The sequence below is a fragment of the Heliangelus exortis genome, chromosome 11, assembly GCF_036169615.1.
Source record: "Heliangelus exortis chromosome 11, bHelExo1.hap1, whole genome shotgun sequence".
NCBI classification, from domain to species: Eukaryota; Metazoa; Chordata; class Aves; order Apodiformes; family Trochilidae; genus Heliangelus; species Heliangelus exortis.
The window spans coordinates 12116267-12133958 of NC_092432.1; the positions used below are offsets into that span (position 1 = coordinate 12116267).

General features: G+C 44.5%; 2 protein-coding genes across 2 annotated transcripts; one reads left to right on the forward strand and one right to left on the reverse strand.

The window, feature by feature from the left end:
• Nucleotides 1–3774: 3774 nt before the first annotated feature.
• On the forward strand, nt 3775–4728 carry LOC139800989 (olfactory receptor 5B21-like). The gene has a single exon (XM_071754627.1). The coding sequence runs from the start codon at nt 3775–3777 to the stop codon at nt 4726–4728; it is 954 nt and encodes a 317-aa protein (XP_071610728.1).
• Nucleotides 4729–13237: 8509 nt separating this feature from the next.
• On the reverse strand, nt 13238–15010 carry LOC139800988 (olfactory receptor 12D3-like). The gene has a single exon (XM_071754626.1). It carries the CDS (start codon nt 14991–14993, stop codon nt 13935–13937), a length of 1059 nt encoding a protein of 352 aa, XP_071610727.1. The 5' UTR covers nt 14994–15010; the 3' UTR covers nt 13238–13934.
• Nucleotides 15011–17692: the final 2682 nt, after the last annotated feature.

The following is a 17692-nucleotide window of genomic DNA, read 5'->3' on the forward strand; positions in this document are numbered from 1 at the left end:
AGAATGCCTTCATATAATAAACTCACAAAATATTAATTTGGACCTAGCCTCAGGTAATTATTTACAAACAGCTATTGGCTGTGTGAGCCTTCCATTACCAAAATTGTCACCTGAAGAGGCTATGAAAACTCCCAAAGTTTCTATCTCTCTCCACTAAGAGAGTATACAGAGTACCCAGGTATCTATTCCAGGGGCAAGGTTCATGAGTGCTGAGACTCAGACAAGGACTGTCCCTCCTTGCAGTGATGTTCTGTACAGACAACACAAAATCTGATTCTGGGGAAAATCACGTAGGCCACCAGGAGGAGATTTTTGCATAAGTCAGGTAAGTACCTACATCTGGGTACTGTGGATGCCTCCATTTTGCTCAAAAATGAAGCAGGTCTATAGCAAGCATTGTGCCACAACTTCTATCAACCTGTGGGAATCTCAGACTGAGTTATCTACTTTCCAGAAGCTGAATCCTGCACCCAGCTCCAGAATCAAACACTTGACATTGCAGTTTCTCCCCTGTAGGCCTGTACACACGATTCAAATGTCTAAACTGGTCAATGTGGTCTGGAGAACTATTCAGCTCATCTCCCTGCAGTGGAATTCAGGTGCCAAATAAAGGAGCCAAATACCATTTCACATACTCCAGGGCCCCACAGATAACCCTCATAACAATGTTATAGCAGAGGACCTGTGGAAAATAGCTGGGGCTCTGATATTTTTGAGCATCCAAAATAGTCCTAGATGTCTATATTTAGGTAGTTCAACTGAACTTCTCAGAAGACACCTGTATTGGAGGCTTATAAACTCAGATGTGTGAGTTTGGATGTTATGTACTCTATGGATTCAGTTCATCGTTTGCAAGGTTGATTATCATGGATTTTTAAAAAGTGTGTTGAACAGTTATTCACACTGGGCAAGAAGGGTCCACTGACCCTCAGCAAGAACAACAAACATGTTTTTTTCACTTAGATTAGGAAGGTAACACTAATGACAACAGGTTAGTCCCACAAGTGCCCTGATCCTATCACACTGGATGCTCATGTTAGGCACTGCCTTTTCTCAATCCTAGGTCACTATCACTAGGTGTTGAAAATATAGCCATTGCTAAAAGGATGCATGTGAACAACTTACTAATTGAAATTATTTCAGTTTAAAAGCATAGAATTGTAGAATGGCTTGGGTTGGAAGTGACCTCAAAGATCAGCCAGCTCCAATCCCCTGCCATGGGCAGGGACACCTCCCACTAGACCAGGTTGCTTCAGCCTCACCTTGACTTCTGGGGAGAAGACAGCCACAACTTCTCTGGGCAACCTGTTTGTTGTCAGACAAAAAAACTGAATACCAAACTATAGGAAAAAATATGACAAACTTATTTCTGTTTCTGCCTCAGTTTTATCTCCTGCCAGATGCTTGCCATGTGGTTGACACTGAAGCCAAGTGACAAAGGCACTTGAGAGATCTGTGCTCTGGCCTAGACCATGCTGGACTCCTCCTCCAGTGTAGACTGAGAAGAAAGCACTTGAGGGTTTGGTATCTGTCAGGACATCCATGCCAATAGTCTGTGAGCACCACTGACTTGGCCTGCTCTGTCTTTCCCTCTGGGGTATTGGTCCCTCAGAACCCTGACAGCCCACCTCTTTTCATGTTTCTCTTCTTTCTGGAGCTTTGCTTCAGGTCCTTCTGAGCTTCGGCCGTGCTGACACAGCAGTTTTCCTCCTCATCTGGTTCAGATCAAACATCCAGCTGTGGAAAGCACCAATTGTGGCTGGCCCAGCAGAGCTGTTCTCTGCAGTGCACATCCTCACACCTTCCCTGCAGTGAAGGAACATTGTAAAGACACCCTTCAAGCAGGCTGTGATACCCTCACACCAGGTGTAACAGATACCTCAGCTCATGGTTATGCTCACTAGATGTTTAGATGCCTTTGAAAATGGAACACAAAGGTGTGGGAGGCAGAGAAAGCAAAAATTATTCATAGATTTCAGTGAAGTATTAACATATTATAGTTATTATGGGCCTTAATCAAGAATGTTGTTGGTTCTACCCAGTCAATATATTGTTTAAAATTTCCATTAGTGAAACTATCAAAGGAGATTTTGTGTTCATACTCAAGAGCATATAATCAGTCACCAGGGACTTGTGAGTTCATCTCCAGCATGTATGGAGATTTATTAAAGACAAAGCAGGCACTTGGGAAGATCAAGCTTGTGGTTTTCATATAAAGATGATGGAAAACAGAAGACAGCCTGCAGCATCTGCACTGCTTCCTACAACGTGATGTGGGCCGGTGTCCAAGAGCCCCCGGTCTGTCACTGGCTGCCAGGGAGGTAAGCCCAAACTGAGGAAAGAGAGCAGACTGGGAAATAAATGATGAAGTTAATTTCTGACTTGCTGTTTTTCTATCAGTGGAAACAACTGACCATATGCTGAACTGGAAGGCTCACCAGTTCATGCCATGGTTCAGCTGTAGGTAATTTTTAATACCTTTCCCCATCTTGGCATAGCTGGTGTTCTGGAAAGGAGCATAAGTGTATAAACATATACCAGGACGTAAAAGTTAAAAACGAGGGTATGCCTCTATGTCCTGGTTTGAGCCAGGATAGAACCAATTTTCTTCCTAGTAATTTCATTTTTCAGTGAAGTCCCTTTTAAGTAGCTGCACATGCTGCAATGTACAGCATGCTTTTCAGTCAGTGTCTTCTTCTGGGACTGATAACACTTCATGCTTACAGCTACTGCTAGAGAATGGTTTGCAGGACCAAGGCTACTGCTAGGTTCTTCTTATGCTCTGGAAACAAAGCAAGTAAAGTGGTTACCCCTATGGCCATCCTTTGGGAAGGACTGGACCAGACAGGTGACCAAAACTGACTAAATTAAATATTCCATGCCGTATGCATCGTACCTGTTAAAAATTTGAGGGATCAAGAGAGGGTCCGTGGCTGGAGTCCTGAAAAGACTCCATCTGATCCTAATCCATGCATTCCTGAACCTGTGTGTTTCTGTACCCAGGTCGCACCTGCCAGCTCCAAGAATCAAAGAATCACAGAATGGTTTGGGTTAGAAGGGTCCTTAAGGATCATCTGGTTCCAACCCCCTGCCACGTGCAGGAACAAATCTTACTAACACAGTTTGCTAGCAGTCCATGCATTGACCACTTCCAGGGACAGGGCAGCCACAGCTTCTCTGGGCAAAATGTTCCAGTGCCAGCCCAGTCTGGGACTTTCCCAGGGCCTGCCCTGCAGCGTGGGTGATGATGTGAGCATTACCAGGGGGAAGCACAACAGTGGCTTTGTAAATAATTGCATAATTTTTGCATATTTCATTATTTTCTTTTTCATCACTACTGTTTTATTAAAGCTGTGTAGTTTAGCTTCCACCCTGTAAGTTTCCCCTATTCTCCTTCCTCTATGAGAAGGGAGAGGAGTCAATAGAGAGTATCTCTCATTTGTTTAATTGCAGCCCCAGTGTTAAAACTGTGACACTCTACAAGACAGGAAAATGAGCAAGGCAACAAGCCAAAAAATGGCATGTAACCATTTGTACTTCTTGGAAAAGAAGAAAATCGTCTTGTCCCTGAGGCATACCAGCAGTGACTGAAACAGATAAGACAATTTGCTTTTAACTAGAAAATATTGGTGAAATGCCTTAGGAACTGGAGTTTTAAATAAGATGTCAAGACATAGAGATTGGATCCATGGATTAATCTTTACAGACATGTCTGGAAAGCAGGTTTTTGCCTTTTACGTTACATTTCAGTGTTTGCTTTCCCCTAGATTCAGCATGATGTCTGCTACAGAAAAGCAAAACCAAACCAACATTTCCGAGTTCATCCTCCTGGGATTTGGTGATTTACCCAACCTTCAGATTCCTCTCTTCCTGCTCTTTCTCATGATCTACACAGTGACAATGATGGGGAACATCCTCATCCTCGTGTTGGTGGGGGCTAATCAGCATCTCCACACCCCAATGTACTTCTTCCTCAGTAACTTGTCCTGCTTGGAGCTGTGCTACAGTTCCACCATCCTGCCCAAGCTCCTGGCTGCCTTCCTGACGGGTGACAGAAGGATTTCCTACAGCAGCTGCATGACACAGTTTTTTGTATTTGCTTTCCTAGCTTCAGTGGAGTGCTGTCTCCTGGCAGTGATGTCCTACGATCGGTACTTAGCAGTATGCAAACCTTTACATTACACCAGCCTAATGAATCAGCAGCTTTGCACAGCACTGGCTGCAGGAGCCTGGGGAAGTGGGTTCATGATCAGCTTTTTAATCACACTGTTGATGTCACAAATGGTGTACTGTGATCGCAGTGAGATCGACCATTTCTTCTGTGATTTCAACCCTGTGATAAAATGCTCTTGCAGTGACACATTTCTGGTGGAAGCTGTAACCTCTGTGATGGCTGCTGCATGTACAGTGCTGCCCTTTCTTTTCATTGTAGCCTCCTATATTTTAATCATCAGCAGCATCCTGAGAATCTCTTCAGCTACAGGAAGGCAAAAAGCATTTTCCACATGCTCCTCTCACCTCATTGTTGTCACTATTTTCTATACAACCATCATCCTTGTCTATATGTTGCCCAGAACCTACAGCCTCACAGCTTTTAACAAGTTGCTCTCTGTCTTCTACACTGTAGTGACACCCATGATGAATCCACTTATCTACACTTTAAGAAACAAAGACATCAGAGGAGCCCTGTGGAAAAAAGTCCATGCATTTATGGGTTTATATAAATGACGTATCAAGAGCTATGCTTGGGGGGGCTTTTTTGGGGAACGGGGGAAGCATACTGATAAAAACACAAAGCACTGGAGGGTACTGCCACAGCAAATACATGATCACTGATGTAGCAATCAGCCCAAAGATGGAGCTGGGTAGTTGTTTTGGGGAGAAAAACTATGTTTCTTTGGACTGCTCTAAAAAAAGCCTAGTAAAACCAAAATGGAAGCACACCACAAAATAATCTTAATTATACTCCAAGCAAATTTGCCTTGTTCCCATATTACCCAAGTCACACAGAAATCCAAAGCCACAATAAAAACTGTGTCTTACAGCCGCAGACACACAGGGCACAGGCTGGTCCCATCCATTGACATGTGGCTACATGGGGCACAGAAGAGGCCCCTGGCCAACCATAATCTGGTGGGGCCCTAATTTAGAGACCCAGTGACCTTAGGTGCTCTGGGGATGCTTCCCTGGGTTGTGCCTGCTGCTGCTCTGAAAGCATGGAGGTCCCTTCTGCTATATAGGTCACTTCTAACTCCTTTGTCAAGATGTCATGGACCTCCCAGTGCTTCTCCAGGGTCATGGGATGCTTGTGCTCTGCCTGCTTGTGCCAGAGGGATCTTGGGGCAGTGCAGGTGAGAGCCAGGATGCTGGCCCTGAGCTGGATTATTGCTTCCTAAGGAGCCACCCTTAGCACTGTGGATGCTAGGAATGCTGCCCTTGGGACACAGAGAGCAGAAATCCCTCCCACTATAGTGGTTTTACAGAGAAAAACCCAAAATGCATCTGTCAGCATCTGTTTTCATGACAGTAGCTCCAGCTACCTTTGAGGCTTGTGGAAGGAAAAGGACTTTGCCAAGCAGTGGGCACTGATCTAGCTGGAAGATTGATCATATCAATCAGAATTTCAGGCATCACTTACACATGTAAAGTAAAGTGACATAAATATTTTCTCACTACGAGTCAAACCTCCCGAAACTTTGACAGCTAAAGATTTGAAATGCAGTCTGTGCCAGGTGTTTTGGCTTCCTTGTGATGCTGGGAATGTGGGATTCCTCAGAAGGCAGTGGAAAGCCACAAATACCTATTCTATGCGTGATTTTTATCTCATTCTCATCTATGACTCAGTCAGGATGGGCAAGTCACTCTCTGGAGGTGATTATTTCTTTGAAAGGGCTACAAAAAGATTCTTAGAAACTTAGAAAGCTGACCTGTAAACTCCTTAGGCATGGTAACACTAGCATGAGAAATTTAAACAGAATTCTTGTCTGTATTCCCTTCATATCACCATTATTTCTAACTGCACTGGCTATTTACATCTGGGTTCTGGATGCAGGTGCTTCAGGGGCTGCAGTTTGGCCAGTGTCCAGTCTGAGGGGTTTATCCAGTATGAGACTTCTAAAACATCTTCAAAAGATGAGATAATAGTTTAGGCTAACTTCTAATATTGCTTCTTAATTTCTGTTTTTGCATTTCAAGCCATTTTTTTTTTTAATAGACCAGATTTTACTTGCTTCTGCCTCAGAGGTTGTGATTTGAGGTGTGCATACCTAAGGTTTCTGAAATCAGGCCCAAACACACTGCAGACAGACATTTTCAGACAGTGACAGAGGACAGTTTTTTAACACCTATGTCATGAGAACATGTCCATTTTACTATTAAAACAAATCTCTTCAGTAAAGTCATAGAATCATAAAATGGTTTGTGTTGAGGCAAACAGTGGTTTGTGATGTTAAAGAACATCAGTTTCAATCCCCCAGCCATGGACAGGGACACCTCCCACTAGAGCAGAGTGGTCCAAGCCCCATCCAGTCTGGTCTTGAACACTCCCAGGAATGGGGCAGCCACAACTTCTCTGGGCAACCTGGGCCAATGTATCACCACCCTCAAAGGAAATAATTTCTTCCTAACATCTCATCTAAATATCTCCTCTTTCAGCTTAAAACAATTCCCCCTTACCCTATCACTCCAGGCCCTTGAAAAAAGTTCCTCCCCAGCTTTCCTGCAGCCCCTTCAGGTGCTGGAACGGGTTCCAAGGTCTCCCTGGAGCCTTCTCTTCTCCAGGCTGCACAACACCAACTCTCTCAGACTGTCCCCATAGCAGAGGCTCTCCAGCCCTCTGATCATCTTTGTAGCCTCCTCTGGACTCACTCCAACAACTTTCTTTCTTAAGACCCCAACTCATACCTTCATCTCAGACACACAAAACCACTACAATGACTTTTGACAGAATAATTTCCATTGCACATCCCACTGCATGTCCCTTTCTCTGGATATATTCAAAGCCCACCTGGATGCAGTGGTGTGTAACATGCTCTGGATGATCCTGCTTTAGTGGGAGAGCTGAACTAGATGATCTCCAAAGGTCCCTTCCAACTCTGACAATTCTGTGCTCACATCTGTAGAAGAGTGAGGGCCATTCAATGAGGGGCAGTGGATGAGCTGGAGGAGTGTTGCAGAGCTGGGGGAGACTCAGGAAGGAGCAGTTTCAGGGAATTTCTCAAGGTTTGGGATGGGGAAGAGGCTATGACACCGAGGGTGGGACTCTGGGCATCCACTGAACAGAGCCAGATGGGTGGCAGAGCTGGGACAACTGGAAGCCCCAAGCTGTCACCACCCCAGAGAAGATGCATGGCTGAACAGCACCCATCCACAGCTGGGTAGCCAGGGGAAGGGGCTGCAGAGAGTGGAAGCCCAGGGCTTGCAGGACCAGGCTACAAGGCACCCCTGAAATACTGGTGTCTGGCGGGCTGGGGATCTGGTCTGGGGCAGCAGGGACTCCGTGTGGAGAAGCTGGGTGCCATCACTACAAGGCAGAACGGATGGGGGTCTGCAGGCCTGGACAGAGAGGTCCCAAGAAAAGGGAGGTGGTGGGGGCTGTGTTCCAGGACTGAACAGCAGCGCTCGAACCTGGGGAAAAGCAGGGAGGAGTGAGCCCCAAGGCTGGGGAAGCCATGAGGCACATGAGGGCCAGGCTGATATGGCTTTGCTCAGGCACCCTGACTGTGTGGCTGCTGCAGCCTCCCAGGAGCCTGAGTGTCTCCTCTGCATCTCCCACACTGAGCAGGAGGAAGCCTGAGGCAGGTGAGGCCTGGAGAGGTTCTGCTGTGGGTCAGCACCTGGCCCTTTCTCTGACAGGACACATCCAAGGGGCTGCTTGGCAAAAGCACTCCCTGCTGGATTTTCCTCTAACCATGCTCTCATCTCCTGCTCTGATCAGACCCCAGGAGGGCCACTTAGACTTCTTCCAACAACTTAATCTCTAATGGCCTCAGCAGGCCCCATTAAAACTGCAGGAAACTTTACCCTGGTGACCTCCTTTCACACTGCCTCATTTTCTCACACGGTCTGTGCAAACTGTAACTAAATTTTTCTGCTAATTCTCTGTAGAGTCACCAGGTGGCTAATAGGAGGGACAAGACTTTGAGAAGTTTTGCCAGGCTTCAAGTTCTAATGAGCAACAGAGGATTTCTTGTTTCTTATTCAAGCCTAACAATGCTAAATCAATACACTACAAATGAACTTAATAAACACTCTTTGCCAAAAGGGCCTGATGCTGTCAAGGAAACCTGAACAACATCATGCTTGTGGTCAAGCATCTTGTGGTCTGTGTGTCACAAAGGGGAAAGCTGCCTATGATAAAATCATCCCTCTCAACATATTCAGAAACAACACTGCCCCACAAAGCCAGTGACAGCTCAATTTCTCCCTGCAGTTCTTCTTGGAAAATTACCTGCATGCTCAGTTGGGATGAAAAACACCTGTACCGAAAATCCTGACACATCTAAAAATTATTCAAAAAGCAAATAATATTTTGAAGATGGATTTTGAAACTCTTTCTCCTTACTGTAAGCTACAGCAACACAGCCTCCCCTGGCCACATTGCTAGAGACAGAAACATGGTCAAAAGTCACACAAACCAGTACAGTATGGGGATAACTCCAAAAGATGAGAGAAGATGAAAGGAGGGAATTACTGCTGGTACTTGTCCAAGAGTTAGACAAACATCAAGGTGGGCAAATATAAAGCGAATGAAAAAAAAAAATCAGATGCAGGCAAATAAACATTGTATACATGGAAAAAATGCAGAAGAAAATTCAGTGGATAGCGAGCTAGCTAATGTATTAAAACCAAAAATAAGTGTCATGTACACAAAGATTTTTTTTTTCCTTTCAGCAAATAAAAAATTACAGAAGCATGGAAAATATTTAACAGTTTTCAGATGATTTTAGAAAAAAAATCTTTTGGCAATGAAATTCATGAACCAAAATTCATGAAAAATGTTGATGTTTACCAGGACTGTATATTTTTAACTTCCAAATAACAACTTTCCAATTAAAAATAGGTGTGCATTTCTAAGGTAAAACATATATTTTAAGACATTAATTGGATATGAGCAGGCAAAAATACTTTGCTTCAGGATAAGTGACAGCAACTAACTGTACTAAAAAATTAAAATGGGAAATGATCTGATTTGTCAAGAAACACAAAGAGGAGTAGGTGGATAGACCAGATAACCACCACCTATGGTCACTGCCATGCTGCTCTCTCTAGCTCTAAGGAGGCAACTTCTGTGAGCTTGCAGTATAGCTGGTTGAAAAAGGAGATTTTCATGTTATTTCCAGGAGGGATGGAAATATTCCTACCTATTCTTCCTCTGACCTGAGGATGAATACAAGACTTTCTTGAAGTGGGAGGAGAATTCAGTGGGTTAAATTCTCTCTCTTCAACTCTCAATTCTCTCTTTTCAATTCTTCTCTCTTTAACTCTCTTCATAGTCAAATTTCTCTCTCTTGTTTTGAGGGGAAGGCTGTATCAACATGCACCACAACCAGTAGTTTTCCTGTTTTCTCCATCTCCCAGCATGTTATTTTAGAGGTCTTGGTGCCTAACCAGGAAGGCCTCCATATTCTCCTAAAGAGTAACCTGTACAAAGCCTCTGTAGGAAACTAAATGCAAGCTCAGACCACAGGTATATTACATGAAGTTCCCAGAATTATCATTGAATGTTCCTTAGAAAGACTTCTCTGACCAAGTTTTTAGCTGCTTACAAGCTGGAAGGTTGGTCTCAGTTCAACACTCTGGATGATGAAGAATAAGCACTCCTGCAACTTCTCTCGTCCTCAGAGAGGTGTCAAGCACAGCAGGTTCAACCATCCTCAAAAGGATTTCTCAGCCCTTCATGTGACACGTAGGGAGAGGTAAACTGAGATTTCTGCAGCAAAATCTGTCACCAGAACTCCACTCTTCATCAACACAGAAATGGGAACTTCTGAAGGCCACTCAGCTGATGGCTTTTTCATCACAATGAAATCAGACACAAAGTGCCTGTTTCCCTCCACGTAAGGATTTATTTTGGGTGCCTAGATGATGAAATCTGATACAGAAGTTAATAATTCCTACAAAGGGAAATGACTCTGCCTCAGGAAGTGATCCCCAGCTTTCATGAGTAGTCACTCACATTTACTGGTGGTGGTGATGTCATAGATCAAGTTGAAAGATTCACAGAGTGGCCATGGAGGGCCAATCTTTATTTTGAAACCATAACAACAGGAATGGAGGGGCCCCATGGTTGGATTCCCCAGACCGAATTTCATGGTTAATCTGTAGACCTGTAACAGGAGGAAAACTGAGCAAGACTGGGTAAGAACTTTATTGGTAACTGATTGGATGAAGGCTTAAACTCGTTACCTTAGCTCATTTTAATGCTAAAGCCCACTCCCCTTTGTGATTAAGAAGCATACTAGTGGGCTAACCTCCCTAGAAGTTCTAAACATATGTAGAGCTAGGGGTGAATCTTTGGTAACCAATAAGGTTTTCCTTTGTTAAAGGAGCTGGATAGCAAAAGAGAATAAATACCACTGTGATGCATTTTGTAGTAATAACAGATTACTAACAACATAATACTTGGGTGAAAGGAGCCAAACTTTGCCTTCGCTCAGAGTTCAAACCCGTCTAGATGCCTTTTATGGCCAGCACCTCTGGAAAGGGGTTCCTCTGCCCATGGACACTGCTCTCTTTTGTTATGCAGGGCTCTGCATGGCTTGAGGCTCAGCTACCAGGACATGGAAAGATACTAGAGAAGACACGAGGCATTCCTGAACATGGTGCATGCTAAAAGCTGTAGAGCCTCATGAGGAGCAGCTGCTGTTCATGAGGGCTAAGGAGGAGTGATGTGAGAAATGGCTAAAACATTACAGGCAAAAAAAGGGACTTTTCAGAGCATGGAGGAAGATGACAGTAGACAGGTGACAGTGCCAAGTGATACCCTGTAATCTGAGATGACAGTGTTGGGGATGAAAACAAACAGTGGGTTTGCTTGCAACTAAAAATTTAGATCTTGGCTGGACTTTATGCTCAGCATAAGGGGGTGAGATATTGGAACCTTGAATGCTACTTAAAACATTAGCTGTACATCAAAAGTACTAAGGAAAAGCTTATCTAGTGAAAAAGTACTGAAGCAAGCCCCCCATGACAGTAAGACAATACCACATAACAGGAAGAGGGCCAACTGATACCAGAACTCCAGATGAAAATAATGGAGAGAGGGACCATTCTACCTAGATACAGCAGCAGACCATTGAATTTCAGGTGCAGAGCAAACAAAAGATTAAGTCCAAAGCACATACAGAAGAGACAAGAAACCTCAGTGTCACACTTTTAGCCAATAAGTAGGTGACAGATGCTCTGTTACTCCCCCACTAACATCTCAGGGGAAGATAAAAAGGGGAAGATAAAAAGGAGAATAAGGAAGAGGGACTTCAAGGTTGGAAAAAAAGCTAGGCTATGTTTAATGAAGTAGTAATAATGATGGTGAATTACAGACATATACAAACATGTAAATAGAGAACCAATAGACCCCAGCTAGTAATTACTTCCCAACCAGCCAAGTCCCAAACTGGACTCAGCAGCAGATGTGGTGTCTGAGTCCAGAGTCCCAGTAACATTCCACAAAAGCCTTGGAGCAGCCAAGCACACTTACAGAGGCAGAAGAAGAGCAATCTTGGTGGATATTATCATTCTCCAGCAATGAACAGCATTGAGTAGCAGCAGTGGGAGCAATAAAAAAGAGAATTCCATCCATCCAACCAGCACATCAACCAGAAATGACAGCAGAAAGCTGAGGAGCCATTTTATACTGAGAACCATGGGAAGGAACATTGCAATTGATCCATTTGGGTCACCTGATCCACTTTCTCCTCCCCACAGGAATAACTACTCCCCCTCATTGTAATTGCCACAGCCAGGCAGCTGCTGGTGGGGTCCAAACTACTCTCAGGGCATCTCTCATAGGCATCTTTTTTTTATCATTGTCCTTTCAAACCAGGATACTCAGTAGAAGATGTATATTAAATAGCTTTAATGGATGAACTGCTGTGTGATTACAGGAAAAACTGATCAGAGGAATAAAATCACAAAAGAAACAGTTACATCCATTGGGAGAACTGATTTCATTATCACCACCATACTGCAAAGTAACCCAGGCAACCCAGTACTCCTCACAAGTGGAGCCAAAGCTTACCTGTGGTTTGTCTTGTGTAGTGGAGAGGTTTACTTAGGGTTCAGTAATGTTTATGAAGCATTGATAAGTACTTTGCAGTTACCAAATCACAACACCCATGAAGTTGCACAATGCAACTGTTAGCAGAAATGGTGGTTACACCTGCAGTGATCAAGCAGCTATGGTCTTGGGCAGGAAGGTGAAGGACCAGGGTGGATCTGCAAGGATTAATTCCAGAATTCCAGTGAATTAGAGTAAATCGAAGACTCCACTGGGAATTACAAAACAAAAACTCTACTCCATGACTGGGAACAGTAGTGAGAATGTTCCCAGTTATATGTGTAACAACAAAAAATAGGAATAGAGGAAGAAAGCAGAACCAAATTTCTGTGTCTTTCTAGAGCATCAGGTGGGAACACACAAGTCATTTGTCTGATGGCTTGAGATATCTTTTTTTAGGTAACCAAATCACATGCAGGCTCTTAGAGCAAGTATTGTCTCAAATGACTCAATGTCAGATGCTAAATGCTATTTCCTGGGTATGAATTGTCAAGCTGGAAAGGATGGAATCTTGGAGTGCAAATGCATGGCAAACTGGGTCATGGTATCATCTCCAGAAATCATACCTGGAGGCAAGAGTTTACCCTCTGTTCCTTGCATCCAGCCCATTATGCTGACAGATCTGAGCACCCCTTTGTTCTGTCCTTGGTAATGCAAAAGGCAGACAGAGCAGAGCTGGTGTCTGCAGGAATACCACAGGCTTCTGATCTTCCTCAAAATGGAACTCCAGCCCAGGATATCACTGAGGGTGCTGAATGTCTCTGTAAAGATCCCTAGCATCTCAAAATGGGACACTTCAAAACAGCTGCACTCCACCTTATAATGGGGACATATTGCCTAAAGGCCTGAGCTACGCAGGGCTATCAGAAATTTCCATACTTGACAGGCGTGAAGTGTGGCCACGGACCTGCCACAGACCTGTTCTGTGCTGGATCCACAAACAAAAGCTGGGTAGGAAACTGAAGGAACTGTAACGGGTCTGTAGTAGCCTGTGTAAATGCAAACCAGGTATTGAGGATCAAATCTGGACAATCAAGTAGCTGGACAGATAAATCCATTGAAGTCTATATAGATCTAGACAGGATGAGCCAGATGGCTAAAGCCAGCAGAGGTGAAGCTCACATCCATTTCTGAGTTTCCATTACCATCGAGCTTCATTGGTAAGGCTTCCCTTACAGTTGTGTTCAGACACAACTGAAACTGATCCCTCCAGAGGGCTGACACAAGCCAAATGGTGACAATGTCATTCTCAGGCTATGCCCACCCAGAATGCAAGCTCTCTGCAGCTCTGCAGCAAGCCTGAATGACAGGAGAGTCACTCAGCTGCCTCAACAGAGCTGCCAAGTAATCCTGTCCTATTTAGATCACCCAGGATGCCTGCATGGAGCTGTCAGCTCTGCCTCCAGTCCTGCAAGAGACACACAGGCTTCTGTATTGGGAGAGGGGGGCCAGGTGAGGTACCACAAGACATCTTAAAATGATGGAGGAGACGTCCAGTCCTTGACTATCTCTCCCGACTTGGATCTTTGCAATTAACTTCCAAAGATGAGATAGTCACTAATTTTTCAGCCTGTTGCAATACAGAGTCCTTTGGAGCTCTTTCCTTGCAAATACCAGAGGTGGGATACACACATTCCCAGCCTTGTCTTTGTTTTAGTCACTTGGCTCCAGGAAAGAGTTTTCTCCCTAACATTTTTTTCAGGGCAGATTTCACCTCCTGGTTCCTGAGAGTGTAAATCCAGGGGTTGAGAGCTGGGGTGACAGCACTGTACACGAGAGACACCTGCATATCCCTTTTATGGGAGCTTCCAGAGGAGGGTGGTGTATAACTGAAGAGCACTGGTATGTAAAACAGTGCCACAGTTGTGAGGTGGGAGGTACAGGTGGAGAAGAGCTTCCATCTTCCTTCCTGGCACTGGACTTTCTGGCAGACAAAGGAGAGAATGTAGAGGTAGGAGAGGGCTGTGAGAGTGAAGGAGCCCAGTGCAATAGCTGTGGTGACAGTGTTGAGGAGGATCATGTTGAGGGTGGTACTACTGCAAGCCAGATCCAAGAGTGGCTTGACATCACAGAAGAAGTGATGGATGTGGTTCTGGTGGCAGAAAGTCAGCTGAGAGGTCATGACAGAGTGCATCAGGGCATACACAAAGCCAGTGGCCCAGCTGGCCACAGCCAGCAGCAGACAAGCCCGTGGGCTCATGACAAGGGGGTAGCGCAAAGGATTGCAAATGGCCACCCAGCGGTCATAGGCCATGGTGGCCAGGAGCACAGCCTCTGTACTGCCCAGGAAGTGGAAGAAGTGGAGCTGGGCCAAGCAGCCACCAAAAGAGATGGGCTGGTGCCCCAAAAGAAAGACACTCAGCATCTTGGGAACAGTGACTGTAGAGTAGAAAATGTCCAGGCAGGAAAGGTTCCCCAGGAAGAAGTACATGGGTTTGTGGAGCTGAGGCTCAGAGATCACCGTGGCCACAATGGCCCCATTACCCAGAAGAACGGTCAAGTAGAGCAGCAGGAGGGAGATGAAGAGTAAGTGCTGCAGCCTCTGGACATGGCTGAGGCCCAAAAGGATGAACTCACTGACCTGGGTCTGGTTTCGCATTGCTGGAAGGATGAGAAGACAAAGCCAGGTGTCAGGGTTCCACAGTGGTGGTACCCAACCACTGGTGGGGAGGAGTGACAGCATTACAAAACTCATGTTTACCTCTGCTGGCTTCATTCAAACAAGTGCAGAAAGGAGCAACACATAACACACATAAGCAAACAGGAAAACTGCATAGAAACACAAGCAATTAATTAACAAGGACATAAATAGCATTCCTGTGGTCCTCTGCTCCTTCTGTCTGGAACAGAGAAAACACAAAGAGGACAATACTGAACTAAAAAGCTTCCATCAGTGCACAGCAGCAGAATCTGAAAGATGTCAAGCACTGCTCCTTCACCTTCAGCCACATTCATACGCTATGAATGAGGTAAGCTCTGCTCATCTGTTACCTCCTTCTAGAGCTTCCAATCTCATTAATAAATCTTTGTAACTCATTATGTGAATCAGAATTTCCTACTGCTGTGCCTACATGTCACTCAGCTCATTTTACCTTTCACATTTCTAGTGGTCACTATCTCTTCCAGACAGTTCTCTAATATTAAAAATGGTGAAATTTCCATTCTTTCATCAGCAGCCTCCTGAGGGTGCTCCAAAGTACCATATGGTCATCTGCATTTCCTTTGTATGGTTCTGACAATAAAAGGGTCACTTCAGCAGAGGATCACAAACAGGTTTGTTTGTATTGGACTGTATATTCTGCCTGAAGAATGTCTTTTGGTTGAGCAGCAGCAGCAGAGTGGGACAAAATCCAGCAACTCTTCTCCTACCACACTGGGATGGAGCAAGACTGGATTTGCAGGAGCTGAGTCAGCTTCTGTGAGTTCCACACAAAATGGCCCATCCCACTTGAAGCTAATTGTCCTGCTAGAGAAGCAACATGGCCAGTTCTGCCAGTCTCACTACTCTTGTAAAATGCAAGTCTACATGGGCTTTCCAGAGGTTTTTTTTTAGGGGGGGGGGGTAAGTGCTACTGGTAAATCCCATCCAGAAAATAAACACCCAAGTCCTGAGATTATTTCACCGAAAGAGGTAGGAACAACTTTCTCATACTTCTTCAGTTTATTGTTTCATTATGAAAACAATAAACAAAGAGAAAACTTCTGAAATTATTTCATTGTAGAAAAATATCAGCACGTAGACGGAAGGTAACTTGCACACGTAGGAATCCACTCAAATACAGCCATCAAATTTCTCTGGAAGTACTTTACCATCTGAGCTTTCAACAAGCTCTGTTGGGAACAGTAGATTTTTAAATGCTGTAGACTTACCAGATTGTAGTCAATCACCTGTATTCACAGGGCTACAGATGTAATTCTCTGTGACAGGCTTCAACTCCTTACACACTATTTTCCAGCTTGAGGCATCAAAGTCCTCCTCACTGAAATCCCTCTGTGGAAAGACATCACTCCATTAAATTGTGTCCCACGCCCTCCTCTGATTCTGCCTGGTTTTCTCTGTCAAACAGAGGTGATCTAATCCCTTTTTCCCAGCCCTTCAAAGCATTTTTCTTCTTATCTGTCTTCAGTTTCACAGATGCTGACTTCTGTTGTCTCCAGTTAACTAATTAATACACCAGGAAAGGAAAATGGTCCTCACAATCTTTTCTTTCTTCATTTTAACACTCTTGCTTAAATAAAAAAAAAAAAAAAAAAAAAAAAAAGACTTTGCATGATGAAGCTTGCCTATTTTGCCAACTATATAAATTACTCTATTAAAATCAAAAAGCTACTTCTACACAAATCTCACCTCACTACCTACTACTGAGGACAAACCATTTATTTTATGCACTTCAAAGGCCACTTCTGTCCCCCTTTGCTCTTCTCTGTCTCCTTGGCATTCTTCTAGCTGAGAAATTAATACTGCAGCTGTGCTGGGAATGGCTACCACAAGTTCTCAGGGGCTTGTAGTTATTCGGGTAGGAGGCAAGGAGGGAGCTTTTCAAACTCTACCAGGAATCTCTGATGGGATTTTCATCTGATGAGCCTTTTAATCATGTCTGTGTTGTACAGAGTCCCAACACCACCACCAGGAAAGTAATTTTGCTGTTGTTTTGATTGATCAGTCTCCTGGGATGGGATTTGTGATTCAGTGGTGAGTTGCAGAACAACAAACAAAGTGTTCCCTAAAGGGCACAGCTCCATGAGCCACCTGCAAAACAGCCCACAGAGCCCAACTTGTAATGACAGCAGAAATCCCAACATAAAAAAAAAAACCAAAAAAATCCCCAAGCACACCCAGAAAAAAATCCAACCAAACCAAGAAACCACACAGGCACACACAAAAAAATCAAGCGGGAGTCTCTCCATCTCAGTGCACAGAGCTTAGGAATGAAATTTCTAGTGGTGATAGAGGCACCCAGAGCTGTGCAACCTCAGCTGAACTGCAGCAGGGTTTGGGCAATGTCTCCTAAATCTCTTTCAGATGCTGGACCTGGTGCGGCCAACTCTGTGCTCTCTTTATTCTCCCGTGCCAGGATTTCTGATGTTTTGTTTTGCATCATGCGTCACAGATACGGAGGGGTTTCTGGCCTCTTTGCGGTCAAAACCATCCCAACTTTGCATCTGAAGCTTCCTTTTCATTCTGCTGGGAAAACTGCCACGGCTGTTTGCAGAAATAACAGGTTCAGTTCTAGTCCAAGTAGTCCAGATGTTGGTGTGTAAAGCTCTGGAACCACAGAGATGTGGTTACAGAATAGTGTAGGTTGGAAGAAACCCCTGCAGCCTCCAGTCCTGCCTCAGCTCCAAGCAGAGCAGATGGATAGGGTCTTCTCCAGAGAAGGTTTCAACAGTTTTAAGGTTATTTAGGGAAACTCT

Bases quoted from the DNA above. Each gene is read 5' to 3' on its own strand.
- LOC139800989 (XM_071754627.1), top strand. From the start codon at position 3,775: ATGATGTCTGCTACAGAAAAGCAAAACCAAACCAACATTTCCGAGTTC.
- LOC139800988 (XM_071754626.1), bottom strand. From the start codon at position 14,993: ATGAAGCCAGCAGAGGTAAACATGAGTTTTGTAATGCTGTCACTCCTC.